General features: G+C 39.4%; 1 protein-coding gene across 1 annotated transcript; it reads left to right on the plus strand.

The window, feature by feature from the left end:
- Positions 1 to 13: 13 nt before the first annotated feature.
- QRSL1 (glutaminyl-tRNA amidotransferase subunit QRSL1) lies at positions 14 to 15,222 on the plus strand. Its single transcript, XM_074896109.1, has 11 exons — positions 14 to 142; positions 445 to 604; positions 1,759 to 1,857; positions 3,262 to 3,358; positions 6,535 to 6,711; positions 8,974 to 9,149; positions 9,270 to 9,382; positions 10,914 to 11,106; positions 11,498 to 11,615; positions 13,661 to 13,866; positions 14,349 to 15,222. The coding sequence occupies exons 1-11, from the start codon at positions 119 to 121 to the stop codon at positions 14,570 to 14,572; spliced, it is 1,587 nt and encodes a 528-aa protein (XP_074752210.1). The 5' UTR covers positions 14 to 118; the 3' UTR covers positions 14,573 to 15,222.
- Positions 15,223 to 16,477: the final 1,255 nt, after the last annotated feature.

The raw sequence follows: 16,477 nt of genomic DNA on the forward strand, positions 1-16,477 counted from the left end.
CGCCAATGGTACTTCTCGGTGTTGCGGCAAGATGGCGGCGCCCAGCCGCCGCGCCGGGAGAAGGGTGGCGGCTGGGCCGGCGGGTGTGAGGTGAGGCGGCGGCGGGAAGCGGGCCGCCATGCTGCGTGCCTCTCTCCGCGAGGTGAGTGGCGCCAGCCCGCCCGGCGAGCCGCGCCGCGGGGAGGGAGCGCCCAGGAGCGGGCGGGCGGCGGCGGCGGCGGGGCTGGTTCGCAAGGTGATCGCGGCGAGCGGGCCCCGCCGCCGTGGCCCCTCGCGTCCCTCCCTCCCTCCCCGGAGCCCGGGGGGAGCAGCCACGGCGGGGCGCGGGGGAGGCCTTCCCGCGGGTCCTTCCCGAAGCGGCAGCGGGGATGGCGCTTTATCCCCTTAACGCCCCGCAGCGGGTTCTGGCACCGAGCTGCCCTGAAGGGGGGATTGCGCTTCCAGGTTTCGGCAGCGCTGAAGGAAGGACGTGTCGCGCCGACGGAGCTCTGCCAGAGGTGCCTTTCCCTCATCAAAAGCACCAAGTTTCTTAATGCTTACATTACTGTAGCGGAAGAAACCGCTTTGAAGCAAGCTGAAGAATCAGAGAAAAGATACAGAAGAGGTATGTTTGCTCCTACTTGATACTAGTCTTTAAAAAGCTGTTGTGGAGGAGCTTTTTGCGGTAGACGATTTTTTTTTTTTTTTTTTTTTAAAGCAGCTGTACGCGTTTGACTATTAGGGGATGAAGACTCTGGTTGAGGCTTCAGTGGGTGTGTGCTCTTGGGTGTGTGCCTGGCACTCGGTAGCGTATTCAATTAAAAAGTCACAAGCAAAACCTGGACCAAACCAGGCAGTCAGTGCAGATTGAATAGGCGCTGTGCATCTTGAACAGCACTGCTGCTGGTTGCTTCTTCCTTCCCTCAGCAGTTGATTTTAAATTGATAGCCAACAGTTACCGAGATCAGGAAGATGCAGTGGTCTTCTGCAGGCCTGTTGACTGAGGCAGACGAACATCCACCTCAGCCTTATCAGGTTTTAAATTAAGAAAGCAAGTGAAAAATAAACAACTTAGTTAATTGGAGTTATGAGTTGCTGAACAGAACAGCATTAAATCCTGCCAACTGCAGCATTTAGAGGATGACCCATCCTCACTTTCCTCCCCATTTCCTGGAAGACAAAAAAGGGGAATTTTCACCTACTAGGGTACTTTTTTTTCCTTCCTGGGTGACACTTGCTGTCCTCTGACATCTCAAGAAAATTGCCAGGTGGAGTGTTTTGCTTCTTGACATAGGCATTTTAAATTACTTTTTTGCTGGATGGTGGATAATCAGTCACATAGGGAAGACTTTCTCTGTTCTCCTATCTACTGTGTATATTAGGTAGGCAGAATTTATGGCTCCTAGCCTAGGGATGGAGTAAATTTAGGCAGCGCCTGTACCTGAAATAGGCATTACATGGTCACATTTGAAGAGGTAAGCGCTCCTTTGGGATGGCTAACCTCTATGAAAGCCACTGCTTGGGAGCTTAGACACATTTGCAGAGCTGTTCTCTGCAGGGTCAAGTCTAGTCTGGGGAGAATGCTCAATGCTAGAGTTAGAATGGAAAATGGTTCTTGAAAATGTAGCAGACAACTGTCAAATGCTAAACGGCTAGTGTTCTTGCTTCCAAAAAAACACCCAAAGAGAAATGTATAATAAACTGCAATCGATAAGAAGACTATCCATATAGCAAGCTTTGCTTTAATCTCTGTTGTTTTTGCAATAATTCCTAATGCAGGTCAGCCGCTGGGTGTTTTAGATGGTGTTCCTGTTGCAGTAAAAGACAACTTTAATACAGCTGGCATTGAGACAACATGTGCATCAAACATGCTAAAAGGTACAGTAAAGCTTTTAAAGTAACATCAGATTTCATTTCAGAGCCCTTGCTCTCTTTTCCTTAGAGGGTCTATGGAGTGGAGTCTTCCAGAAATCTAAATATTTTCAAAAAATGAGCTGAAGTAATTTGAGAAAATTAAGTTTATCTAATTTCTTCTACCAAGCTCATCTGGTATTACATATGCATCTTGTCTAAGTAGATTATCCCCTTTATTCATATTGTTACATGCTTTTAACAATGCAGTGTTTATTATAGCCTATATACTAAAATAGAATTGTTCTGTAGTTCGCATTTTGGTTCACATTACTTTAGGTCTGTAGGAGAGCAGTCAGTGCTGTTCTGTAGCAAAATCCAAAGACAGTCTTTTTTGTTGTTCTGTTGATAATTGTTGACTTAGTAGGTTTTTCATATGGTTGTAGGAAGAGTAGACATTAACAATTCTTTTCTCTATGTTCCTGATGTGCAAACACGTTCTATAAGACTTTGAAATTTCCTAAGCTCGTTGTTTCTGTTAACATGCCATGGACATTTTCAAGATATATATTTCTTATATCTGTTTTATTCTGCACAAAGTAAAACTGAAGAGTTTTGTGGAAGATAGCTCAAGTCAATTAGCAGAACCCTGGTCTGATTATGGTGTTTTTTAATAGCAGAAGCAGCAAAGCATGAGTTGCCATTTTAAAAAGTGATGTTACCTGAGATGCTTTTGCTTAAAGCACATTCTCAGGCCTGTTGTGATTGATTGCAGTGTCATGGCTGAGAGTATTAGGAGTTATGTTGTCCTTGTTCACGCTGAAGGGTGGGGGTGGAGAAACCCCTGCCAATATTTACAAAATGAAATGGTTGCTACCTAGGATGTCATGTAAGTGTCATGGTTCTCATCCTGGTTTATGTAAGGTCTAAGCGGTCAAGGGTGCATGTTTGATCACAGGATAGCTAGTTAGAATTTCAGCTTGTGGTTAACCATATGCTCCTTTCTCCCATTATCTCCCATATCTCATGGTAATGGGAGATAATTCAAGATAGTTTAGCAGTTTTCTGTAAAGGGCTGTTTCTCATTTCTTCTAATTTTAGCCAGTTCCTGCAAATTGGTTGAATGCAGTAATTTGCTACCCTTGTGGTAACTTGTTTATGTGAAGTGTCAACTCCACATTCTAGAAGTAAGTATTATCCAGAATTACTGAATTGTAAGTTGTGGATTAAAAAAAAGACATTGCAGACAAAATGACACTTGGTTTACCTTTCCTAAGTTTTGGAAATTACTAATCTTGAAGCAAAATTTTGGCACTGTGAACTGACAATTCTTATACACAAATAATGATAACTTTGAAGTGTTCAGAGTAGCTGCTTCTAAAAATCGCCTGTAACTCACCAATCACTCTTAATTGTTCTGATTGTTTTCAGGTTATATTTCCCCTTACAATGCTACAGTAGTTCAGAAATTACTGGATCAGGGAGCTGTGCTTTTAGGAAAAACAAACCTAGATGAATTTGCAATGGGGTGAGTGATGTTTATTATTTTTAATGTGCACATTAAATAGAATACACACCATCTGTTCTGATCTACCTGTAATCCTTAACTCCTCTTTCTGTGAGGTTAGTAAATAATAACTATTTACCCATGAAGACTATATAGAGTTGCATGAATTTCTCCCTGAGCATTTATACTGTTGTGTAAATGATATACATGCTGAGTTTTATGAACATAGTCTTTGACCACAGATGTGTTTGCGGGAGCAAAAGCGGTACAGCCTTTGCAGAAGGCCAAGGATGAGCAGACTTCTTCCAGATCCAGTAGTGTGTTAGTAGAATTGGTTACAGCACCAGTTAATTGCTGCCTTTTTCTTTCTCCTTACAGGTGGTTTTTGCCCTTAGCTAATTATTGTCATGCTATCACTGGCAATCACTGCCTCTGCCAGTCAGCCACACTGGAGTAATTTGCATGAATTTTGTGTGAATTTTTGCTGCAAACAAGCTAATCTAGAGTAACACTTTAAATTGTCTAAGATAGCATTGGTGACTTTTTGTCAGGAGCATGTTGGAAAATGCTCTCACAAATTGATTCTCCAGCAAATCAGTAAAGGCAGCCAGGCTATAGCAGGGAACAGCACTGGGCCATTACGGATGAGAGTCTCTGTCACTCCTGGATCTGGAAAGGAGTGTCTGGGACTTTAGTTACCTATGGGAAACAAGTGTGCTTTGGTTTTGTTTTTATTTTACCTAAACTGAAGACAGAGGTTTGATTGGGAAATTCACATGGATGGAAATACTTTGATTGTATTGTTTTGGATAAAGTAATTTCATAGACTCATAGAATGGTTTGGGCTGGAAGGGACCTTAAAAATCATCTAGTTCCAACCCCCTGCCAGGGTCAGGGACACCTTCCACTAGATCAGGTTTTCAAAGCCCCATCCAACCTAGCCTTGAACACTGCCAGGGAGGGGGCAGCCACAGCTTCTCTGGGGGTTCTTCACTGTCTCACCACCCCTCACAGTAAAGAATTTCTATCTTAGATCTAATCTAAATCTACCCTCTTTCAGTTGAAAACCATTATTCTTTGTCCTATCCCATCACTCCCTGATGAAGAGTCCCTCCCCATCTTTCCTGTAGGCCCTCTTGAAGTACTGGAAGGCCGCTATAAGGTCTCCTCTCCAGGCTGAACAACCCCAACTCTCTCAGCCTGTCCTCATAAGGGAGGTGCTCTAGCCCCCGATCATCTTCATGGCCTCCCTCTGGACCTGCTTGAGCAGGTCTGTGTCTTTCTTATGTTGTGGTCCTCAGAGCTGGACACAGGACTCCAGGTGGGGTCTCACAAGAGCAGGGTAGAGGAGGAGGAGGATCACCTCCCTCGACCTGCTGGCCACACTTCTCTTGATGCAGCCCAGGATACGGTTGGCTTTCTGGGCTGTGAGTGCACATTGCTGGCTCATAGTCAGTTTTCCATCCACTAATATATCCCCAAGTCCTTCTCCTCAGGGCAACTCTCAATCTACTTGTCTCCCAGCCTGTGTTTGTGCTTGGGGTTGTCCCAACCAATATGCAAGACCTCATACTTGGCCTTGTTGAACTTCATGAGGTTTGCACAGGCCCATCTCTCCAGCCTGTCTAGGTCCCTCTGGATGGCATCTCCCTTCCCTCCAGCGTGTTGACCGCACCACACAGCTTGGTGTTATTGGCAGACTTGCTGAGGGTGCACTCAATCCCACTGTCCATGTCACCACCAAAGATGTTAAACGGCACCAGTCCCAACATCGACCCCTGAGGAACATCACTTGTCACTGCTCTCCGCTTGGACTTTGAGCTGTTGACCACAGCACTTTGAGTGGGACCATCCAGCCAATTCCTTACGAACCAAGTGATTCATCTGTCAAATCCATGTCTCCAATTTAGAGACAAGGATGTCATGTGGGACAGTGTCGAATGCTTTGCACACTCCAGGTAGATGACATCACTTGCCCTTCCCTTATGCACCACTGCTGTAACCATGTCATAAAAGGCCACCAGATTTGTCAGGCACGATTTGCACTTAGTGAAGCTGTGTTGGCTGTCACCAATCACATCCTTATATTCCATGTGCCCTAGCATTATTTCCAGGAAAATCCACTCCATGATATTGCCAGGCTCAGAGGGGATATTGACTGGCCTGTAGTTCTCCAGGTCTTCCTTTTCCCCTTTTTTAAAAATGGGGTTATGTTTCCCCTTTTCCAGTCAATGGGAACTGAATTTCTGTGTCAAAGCAATGCTTTTCAGAGGAATAGCAGGAAAAAAGCATGTAAAAAACCAGATTATGCAGTGTTGCAACTGATCTGAGCTCATTAAAGCACAAGATTCTCCTAAAAAGGCTTATCCCACCACTGGCTTCTCATCTCTGGTCTGCATGTTTGCATGGTCTCTTACGCTAGCATCAGCATGGCTGCACATGAGCTTTATCAGGGAGCAAATCCAGTTCTAAAGTAATGATGTCTCAGTAATGTTAGTTTTCAACTGCTGTGTCAACTGACTACGCTGATGATTTCACTAATAACACTGGCACCCTGGCATCACGGGGAACACGGGGTGGAGGTTGTGAGGAAGGAGGAAAGTACCCCCCTGCCCCTGCTTCTGTGGCAGCTCACACTTAGGTGACCACAAGCTGACTGAAACCAGTTTCTGAGAAGCCATTCTGGCACTCTGAACCAGAGAACTGTGGCCTCAGAAGAGGGCTACAGGGTGAGTAATAGCGTGTTACTTACAGAGAAATGCTTGTTCCTGCTATTGCGGGGTTTTCTCCCCCCGTCTACCAGCATGCTTTTCCACAAGGCTGTGTGGTCTTTTGCCTTTTCCAAATGCAGGATTAGGAAACCAGAAGACCTTTGTTTTGAAGCAGATGTGAAGCTTTACTGCTATGTAGCTTAAATCAGTTTTATGTTTTTGTGATTACATTCCTTTCAGTGGCATTAGCAGAAGTTAGGGGTACAAGTTCAGGTTCTGTGTTGGAAAGGGACGAAGATCTATAAACTTTACAATTCTGTGTCACATTGAAGTTGACTGCACAAGGATTTACGTACACCAGTCGTTTTGTGTTGAAACTGAGTTTTCTAGGATGAAGGATGAAGAATTGGATAAAGAAAAGAAATTGGTGAATGCAGTGTGTCATCTGTCACTTCTGTCTATATTTGTTCTGTCTGACTCTCTTAGATCTGGGAGTACGGATGGGGTATTTGGACCAGTCAGAAATCCCTGGAGTTACTCAAGACAGTACAAGGAAAAATCTGTCCCAAAATCCCATTCTGAGGACAAAGACTCAAACTGGGTAATAACGGGAGGGAGCTCAGGAGGCAGTGCAGCTGCTGTGTCATCTTTCACATGTTTTGCGTAAGAGGCTTTTTAAAATTGTTTTTTATTAAATTTCTCAAAATATGTTGCAAGGTTTTAATTATATAATTTTCTCATAATTTAGTTTGAAATGGGAGGGTTGTTTGCACTGGCATGCAAGAATTTATTTCAGCATCCCTTGCTTACTTGTGGCATATCATGAAGCCAGAATGAATCCATGTAGGCAAATTCAGGCTTATTCATTCTAAGTGTTGTTCAGCGTACTGATATGGCCACTTTGCACTGCGTGAAATTAAATTATAATGGCAGTAAAGGAGCGACAGTTTTATTGTTATTTCCACATACTCTCTTAAAATTAAAATAGGGTTTGTGGCACATCCTCTTCCTCAGTAAATGCATTACACAAATACATGCTGAAAATACAATTCAGCTGATGAGGAGATCCCTTAATTTGTAACAGTATAGTAATCTTTTCTCCCCTCCTTTGATTTTTATAGCAGGGTTATGTAATAACACATGAAATTTGGGATCTAAAAGTTTTCAAATCCCTGACTTAACAAAAGAATACATAGCTACTTACAATCTTGTCTGGTTTAAAAAGAAGACAGTTTTAGGGTTTTGTGTTTTGGTTTGGCTTTGGGGTTTTTTTTAAAAAAGGGAATTTAAACAAGCCAGAAATTATTTTTTTTTACAAAAGTTATTATCTGCATGGAATAGCAACATGCTGTTTAACAAATCAGTTGTCTGTACTATCTTCCCTATCCAACTGTTAAAAGAAATCTGATCCTTGAAACTTTGCATCTTTCGTTTTATGCAGTTTTTATTGCTGCATAGTGGAGCACACTTTATAGAAGATGATTTTAGTTGTGCTCTTAACTGGAAGCTGTATAAGTTACTGTGTCCTTGTTTACCCATAGACTATATCATAAGTGTCTGTTTTATTGTTAAAGTATTTTTTGCTAATGTTGATTACGGCTTTTTTTTAAAAAATGCTGTGGTTTTATCTCTACAAAGCCCAATTTATTTTATGATTTTTTTATATGATACCTCTCTTCATCTCATTGTCCTTTGCTAGGATGTGGTATGCTCAACATTTTAATACTGTTAAAACTGAACTCAGTGCAACCATTCCTAAAAGCCTGGTCCTTGTCCTGAACCAGAATGGCCTGATCCTAGTATGGTCTGGCACCATCTCTTATGTTTCTGGGTGTGCTGGACACCCATTTTGCACTAGTCAGCACTTTGTCAGAGCAGGGAGATTTTTTTGTCGAGCTATTTTATTGCCTATAACCTATTGTATATCCACTCTGTTAATTTCTTTCAAGCATCAGGAATGCTGCCAGTCTTTGTCTTTTCAGTTTGAGATTTGGACATACAGAAATGCTACGAAATTGAGGATGGTTTATGTCAACACAAAAGCTTTGAAAAAATTCTACTTCAACAATGTCAATTGAATTGGTTCAGCCATCTCAGAAACACATACTTATGGAAAAGTCACACCCACTTCAATAAAAATTGTACCTCCTTCTGAAGTGTAATTTATTTTTGACAAAGATTTGGATGAAAGCTGTCTTATTTTTTAAATGGTGCTTGAGTTAAAATTATTAAAAACAAAAGAAGAGCAAGTTTCATTTCAATGTGAATTTCTAATTCCATTACAATTTTTGAAATAAAAATTTCAGTTTAGAAAGAACAAGGTTTCACCTGTGAAAGAATAAAAAAAAATAAAAAAAGAAAAAATATTACTGCATTCTGAAGATGAACCTCAGCTACACTAAACTGGGAGTTTTTATGCTACACTTTGTAGGTTTGGAAACAGAAAAAACATCCTGAACTTTGAAAAGTATACCCTGATGTTAGGGGAAAAAAAATGTACTGTGTTGCTATTTATTTGTATACTGGAAAATGCTTTTTCATACTACTGAAATAAGATATCAGTGCCTGAAAATTGTACTCTGAATCACATGAGACTTATCTTTTGGATATGGAACAGAGTAACAGGGAGGGTGGAAGTAAATACTCAGTGCTATTTTCGGAGGGCCTGAAGTCTACCTATCTGTCCCTGCTTTGTGGAGAGAATGGGGCTCTCCTGATGGCTAATTCAGAGACCCTAAGAAAAATAAGCAAACACATAAAAACCAGCACACACAGGGAGCAGACCAAAATTTAGGCTGTGTAATTAAGACTTCTAAGTGGAAGAATTCACACATTTTTAAATCCATGCATCTCAAAACCATAAATTTTTATTATTTGAAAATGTTCTGAATTATTTTACTAATGATAATTCTTTTGAAACTATAGAGCTTTAGGGTCAGATACAGGAGGATCAACCCGAAACCCTGCTGCTCACTGTGGTGTAGTAGGTTTAAAGCCAACATATGGACTGATCTCTCGCCATGGTCTCATTCCTCTAGTGAACTCCATGGATGTGCCAGGGATCCTAACCAGATGTGTGGATGACGCAGCAGTTGTGTTAGGTATTGCTGTTTCGTATGTCTTTGTATACAACATATCTTTGTTCACAACATTGACTCAAAACAAATTGAATTCTGGCTACCCAATGTACATTTTCCTGTTCTTCATATATCATATGTCAGGTTCACTTGCTGGACATGATCCTAAAGACTCTACCACAATTCAGGACAACTTTAAGCCATTTGAACTATCCGATTTGACTGATGTCAGCAAGCTCTCAATAGGAATTCCAAAGGTAACATTTAAATCCTGTCAACAGTTGTGGACCTAACAGCAAAATATTCGTGTCTAGCCCACCACCTCCCAGTCTCTCATGAATGAAAACAGTGAAGACAGTACAAGCAGCTTCTGGAAAAGAGTAGTATGTGCTCTGTTGCCTGTGCAGGCAATTTGGAATGAGCATATGTTCATGCTAAAACATTTTGTCATTGCTGTGGGAGGCACTGTTGGGAAATTCCAAGGGAAATGGGGAACTTCAGTTCTTTGTTCTCTCTGTTGCTCTTTCATCAGTCACCTGTTTAGCCTCAAACAATTTGAGTGCCTTATTATACAGTGAGGTTAGCACTGGTTTGTGCAGTGCTTTGAGATACTTTCTAAATGGCACTGTGTTAATATGAAGCAGAATTTTAAAGGCAATTGGGTGGCACAAGAAGCTGTGATTTGCAGAGCTCTAATAGGGATTGCAAGACAACTGTAATCTGGCTTCTGATGCATGTAATTCAATTGTGTTTGTAACTATAAGGATACTTGTAATTTAGGCACAACATTTGAACCTTCAGCCTATTTTTAACTGCCTACTATAATGTAGTAAAGTCTCTGCCTTCGAAGAGACAATCTAAATAACATTTTTTTGTTCGATTCTCAGTATTTGAACCTGTGCTAGAACGGGTACACCAAAAGATTTAATTTGGTAAACAGAGAAGTACATTGACCAATTAATTATTCAGGATCTGTGAAATGCAAAAAATATATGTCTTGAAAATTAATTAGCTGCGTACTGTTTAGATTTTGATAAATCTAAAATAGTGGTATTAGTTAATTATTCACATCCTTTGGGCAGTTGTTTTCTACTGCTATAGATTATCCTAACCAGATACCTGCGTATATTAAACATGGGTCACAGCTACTCAGAAATCAGACAGTATTATGACCCTGACATTGTGGGTTAGAACTAAAGCAAGTATCTTCAGAAGTAGAGCACTTTAATAGAATATCTTTAACCTGACTCTTAAACAGGAATGTAGCTTTTCTAGATCTTCTCCCAACCCCTTTATTGTAGTTCTACTTTGGTGGGTTGTTCTGTTTGTTTCATTACAGTTGCAACTGATACACTGTGGCCATAATTTTTTTTTATCTTTCCTACTCACAGTAGCCCTAATATTAGGGTTTAAACCTGAAGAGTTTCTACCCACAAATTGCAGTGCAGTGCAGTATAGTCTCCATGAATAGACAAATAAGTGGTTAACACTGCAATTTCTCTCTCAGAAGAAACTGCTGAAATTCCATGGTCTGTGGTATGTGGGTTGATCCTACTGAGATGAACATAATATTCTTAAGAAGACTGAATCCTGTTAACTTAATACTTCTTGATTGTCTAATATTTAGTAGATGCCAGAAGCTTTAGTAAGTACTTTAAATCATATAATGCTGAGGTGGTAGTTTCAACGTATTTTTAGTAAGGAATATTTGCATTTTGGTTGCCATTAGAAGTAAACCAGTATGTAAAATCATCTTCCTGTTCAATCCCCTTCTTGTTTTTCTCTAAGGAATACCATGCACCAGGGCTTTCTAGTGAAATTCTGGCTCTCTGGTCAAAGGCTGCTGACCTCTTTAAGAATGCAGGTGCTAAAGTAATTGAAGTGAGTCTACCACACACTCGTTACTCAATTGTCTGCTATCATGTACTGTGCACAGCAGAAGTGGCATCAAATATGGCCAGATTTGATGGACTGGAATATGGTAAGGCCTTTGAAAAAACTTTTTTCTCAGACAGTAGAAACATTTCTGGATGCCATTAAAAATTATTAGTTTTAATAGATACACTTTTCATGATTGAATGTTTGGTGTTATTTCTCCAAGATGGAGTAGAGAAAAAGACCTGTCCAAATAAATATGTGTAAATAAATATTTTAATATATTTCACTTCTAGACATGTAAGTGTCTGGGCTTAAAATCTGTTTAATATTTCTGTAATAAGCCAGGAATATGCTTTGTTGTTTTCCCAGAATAGTAGCATGTCAGACTGCAGCAAGCAGTGGCCTATTGTATTACTATGTATAACATTACTTTATGTTGTTAAATCTAAAGGATTATAAAAAGTATTAATTTCCAAATTGCTTTTTCTTTTCAGGACACCGTTCTGACATGAACAAGTCCACAGAAAGTATGTATGCTGCAACACGACGAGAAGGCTTTAATGATGTTGTAAGAGGAAGAATTCTATCAGGAAACTATTTCTTGTTGAAACAGTAAGTGGAACATCAAATTTACCAAGATAACATTTCTTTAGGCAAATGGTGATTTATTGTTCATCATGATGTGAAAAGAAATTCATCCTTATACTAGGAGCTACTTGTATTATTACTGCTTTAGCTTTTTATAATACCAAGTGAATGAAAATGAATGAAAATGTTTTCCCTTAGTCTTGCCAGTGAGTGTCCCAAATTAAGTAAATAAAACAACTTAGGAGGAAAAAAAAAAAGATCACTATCAGAGTGTTATTGGCACCCATAGTTAAATTAAGCAAAATCTGTCCTATGGTATCACATTGAAATCATACTGAAGCCATTACTGATGTAGTGTTAAACATTCTGTAGCTGTTAATCTCATTAAAACTTCATAGACAAACTGCTGGTACATTTTAGTGAGATCTTCTAGAGAAAGTCAATTAAATTAACTATAGATCTTCACTTCAGTATACACAGAAAGGAAGGCACTAGCAAAAGTACTAAACTGACAGAAGACAGGTTTTTATCCAGCTCGTGTAGAGAAGCTGATCAGTTTGACTCTTCTTAGTTTTCACTCTATCCAACAGTCCCAATTCATGTTAGTAAAACTACTGGTTTTCTCTGTTGCCTTAATTTGTTCAGATACTAACAGAAATATTAGTAATCAGTCCCAAAGCAAGTGCACTACAGAAAGAGCTCTGTCAGCAGTATTAATCAGATGTGGCTTCTAGTTGTTCTCAGAGACAGAAATGTTGTCAGTCAGTATGTAACAAGCAGCTTTTATGGAATGTTGACATTCCTGCCGAGTGTGCTCCTTCTGGTTACAACTGTCCAGATCAGCTTTCCTAAGGCTGCTTTAAAATTCATGTAGTTCACTCTTCTGTGAAGGAATATACAGTTGGCTTCCATCAAGACTGAACAGGAGAGTCCTGTTGCAGTCCGCAGTAAATTACTTTTGAAGACAGAACTCAGGGTTCAGAAAGCATTCTTAGAATAAAGAGTAGAGAATCAACATCTCTGTCTCCTGCAAATATTGCATTTTACACATTATTTTTATCTTGCTTTTGAAATCCGTAAAATAACAGAGTATGTGTTTGATTTAACAGTATTTTTTCACTTTATTTTTTTAAACCCAAAATAATGTTTCCAGGTTAAAATACTGTGTAGGGTCCTTTTTGTTCCTTTTCCACAGCTTTTCTGAAATTAATAGCTAGGATGATTTCAGAAATTATTGTAGAAAAAAGGCTAATTTTCATGACACAACTTCTTTAATATGCTGTCTATTGGACATGGATTTTCATTGCAGTTTTTCAGAAAGAGAAATCTTTAGATTAACAAAGTAGTTTTGGAGCAGTTTCAGTTATTTTATCTAGACACACTCTGGCATGTAGCAGTTCTTAATAGCCCTCCCCCCCCCCCCCCCTTTTTTTTTTTTTTTTTTTTTTTCAGAATAGCTGTGGTTTTAGATGGCAATTGCTTTTGAAACTGAACTTCCCTGAATTTAAGGAGTCCACATTTACCAGTTCTGCATATGAAGTTAAAAGGAACAGTAGACATAAAGTTGACTAATTTGTTTCTGCTTCAGAATTATGTAGAGACAGTTTAAAAATCCATAGACTACATAGAGTCCTCCAAAGATGATGGGACTTTTTCACATGCTTTAAGTATCTTTTAGTATTTTATTGGATTGAATCCTAAATGATTAGTGCCGTTTTCCAGGCCTGCTTGGTTCTGTATTGTTTCTAGGCTTTGCTGTGCTGCTCTGCAGTGAAATTCAATACAGTTTAGTTTCAGAAAGTTCATTAAAGTGTTGTTTTGATTTTCAGTTAACTATTGTAAACTAGGGTTTTGTTTTCCCTTCACCTTTCTTCAGCAGTGTGCCCTAATCTCTTCCTTTTCTGACAGCTTCATTGCTATGAGCACATAAACACCATGTTTGATGACTAAGCTTCTGGTATATAAAAAACTCAAGTACTAGTGTTAGTAGTTGTCTTTTTTACACTAAAAAGTTACATTCTGTATATTTGGAATTAGTGTCAGGCCCTCATGTCCATATTTCTTTCTAGGAACTATGAAAATTACTTTATCAAAGCACAGAAAGTCAGACGTCTTATTGCCAATGACTTTGTGAAGGTTTTTGGGAGTGGTGTTGATATTTTACTCACTCCAACCACTCTGAGTGATGCAGTACCATATATGGAATTCATCAAAGAAGACAACAGAACCCGCAGCGCACAAGATGACATCCTAACACAGGCTGCAAACATGGCTGGTGAGTAGGGACAGGAATTTAATTATGTTTTCCCCTGCCTAATCATTTTTAATTTCCCTTCAGCTGTTTTAACCTGTATAGAATCAAGATATGTCACTTCTGTGCTGTAACCAGTTATTAAGGATAGCTTATTTCTTAAATGCTTTAAAAACATAAGACTAGATTTTAAAAGGAGGCACCTTGGAGCTGGGTAGGAGCTGCAGATAAGATGGTCTCTGAAACTTGAATGGATTCAAAACCTCTTTCTTAGGAGAGTTTATTCTCTTTTCAGAGGATGCTGATTCCTTAAATCACTCTAATTCATTTCTTGTGACCACTTAGCAGCATCCTTAGTTCATTGACTGAAATTATTTTACTAGTCTTTTTCTGCTCCATAGTAGCAATTATAAGAGTAGAATTGTTACCAAATTACTTCAACGGAATTTGTTTCATGGTAAGTGTTTGCCTGTGGAGTTTTGTGGTTTGTTTTTTTTTTCTTTCAGGCCTGCCAGCCATAAATGTTCCTACAGCTCTTTCAGAGAGAGGCTTGCCAGTTGGGCTTCAGTTCATTGGACGTTCATTCCAGGAGAAGCAGCTTCTCACAGTAGCGAAATGGTTTGAAAAACAAGTAAAATTCCCAATGATCCAGCTAGACGAAGTGAGAAGGCATGACCATGCTGTCTTTCAGCATCAGAAATCTGCTTCTTTTTTGGAACACAGGACTTGATAGTCAGCTAAAGCAAGAAGGCTGTGAGGATGGTCTAAAAATGTATCAGTGCAGTTAATTCTCTTTTGCAAAAATAATAATCCATTTTAAGACGACCATATACAGTAATGCAGGATGGAATCATCACGGCTTGTTACTATGTAATTAAGGCAAAGTGAATCATTAGTAAATGTGTGTGATATTAAGAAGCATTTCTAACTGATATTAAAAACACCAGGTTGAAATTATGTATCTTATGCCTGTGGAACTGCTTTTTTCCATCCTCAGAGGGTGTGTAAGGTATCCATCCCATTAAAGAACTAACCTGAACTTTCCTGTGAAAACTGCATTGTTGTCAAAGGGTTGGTTTCCTTCTGGACTGTAAACTTTCATAATGAAAGAACCAGACACGCTCGAATGGAACAAAGAAACATTCACCAACACATAAACACAAAAGGAAACAAGACAATAACATATAGATCTTTTAAAAAAACCAATCCTTTCTAGCACACTTATGCAAGAGGTGAAATAACTTTCAGATTTACATATGGTGCAGACTACTCTGGTTACATTCATTGTAAGAATAATGAATTCCATTTTTCTTCTGGGGAAGGATGCCTCCTAGGCCTTTAGTAATTATTTTCTTCTTCCTTCATCAGTGTTCTTTGTAATCAGCACTTGAAATAAATACTTACTAAGAAAGACATTATCTTCTTCAGTGTAACTCTTTGTAAGAGTAATACCACCTATTCCTTCATGGATGGCCATTCAGCACAATGGTAATTTGAAACAAATTTCCAAACCATAATGTTGATAGACTGGAAGACCTAGTAAACAAGTAACAACCTGTTATGAATGTTGTAGTTTCCATTTTTTGAAAGTTGAAAAAGTATGAAGAATAAGTTGGTAGATGCTTTTGCATCAGATATACTTTTAGTTTACAGTTTGCACAGTTGTCAAAAGTGTAGGGTGGGGAAAACTGTTTAGTCTGATATGGTAACATTCTGATATGGTAATCTTCTGGAATTACATCTTGTCTTAGACCGTACTGTCACATATATGAAAGAATCACCTTGTTTCTAAAAACTGCAAATTAATTGGTGAATTTTCCACACCCTAAAGTGAGCTATTCCAATGCCTTTCTGACACGATTAAAAGGGTACATGATTAAAAATCCCACGTGAGTAAAATTTTAAAAGTAAAATTAATTTTTTTATATTAAAAAACGAGGTATACCTTGTTTCTAGTCTGACGCTATCTTGCTTCCTTTCATAGAACAGTCTTCAGGGAACTTGATTTTTCTCTTAGTGGGCAATGATGAAGTGGGAGTCCCAACAGACTATTCTTGCCATTTTCTTGTTCCATGATTTAGGTATGCTCTAATCATACCATCACTGTGCCCATCTTGTCTTATAGCAGCTTGCTGACCAGAGCTCTCAGTGAGGCTATCCATTATTCAGGTTGGAATACCTGGATATATACTTGAAATACCTGCTCTTTGATTCACAGTCGCGTCCTAAACCCAGACTGACCGCTTGCTGTTTCTAAAAGTAAAGGTCAGTGTCTTTTGCCCAGCATTTGAGATAAAATCTAAACTGTGGAGAGCATTCCTGGAGGGACATGAAGAGCCTTGGATTGTTACTCACAGAAAAGAACAAGCAGAGAATTTTGTTCTCCCTTGGAAATTAATTGTGGACTGACTTCTGGCCCACAGGAAAATCCCTGCTTGTGCCTGGCAATCTTTTTCTTAAAACTTCCCCTGAGGTTAAGAAAAATCTGATGGAAAAACTATATTAAGGCAAAGATCCCTGCTCCATGTTTCCCAAGCAGCTAGAGGAGGGGTAAGTGAAGGGGAACAGTTCTTATACCTGTGCTATTGGGTTTTTTTAAAGCAGGGCTCAGACTCCAGTCTCCAGCATCCTTCAA

Source organism: Athene noctua, chromosome 1, assembly GCF_965140245.1.
Source record: "Athene noctua chromosome 1, bAthNoc1.hap1.1, whole genome shotgun sequence".
In the NCBI taxonomy this organism is placed as follows: Eukaryota; Metazoa; Chordata; class Aves; order Strigiformes; family Strigidae; genus Athene; species Athene noctua.

Excerpts from the sequence above, each read along its gene's own strand:
- QRSL1 (XM_074896109.1), top strand. The coding sequence starts at position 119 with ATGCTGCGTGCCTCTCTCCGCGAG. Across the intron at positions 143-444 it reads TGCGTGCCTCTCTCCGCGAG|GTTTCGGCAGCGCTGAAGGA; the intron begins GTGAGTGGCGCC and ends TTGCGCTTCCAG. Across the intron at positions 1,858-3,261 it reads TGCATCAAACATGCTAAAAG|GTTATATTTCCCCTTACAAT; the intron begins GTACAGTAAAGC and ends GATTGTTTTCAG.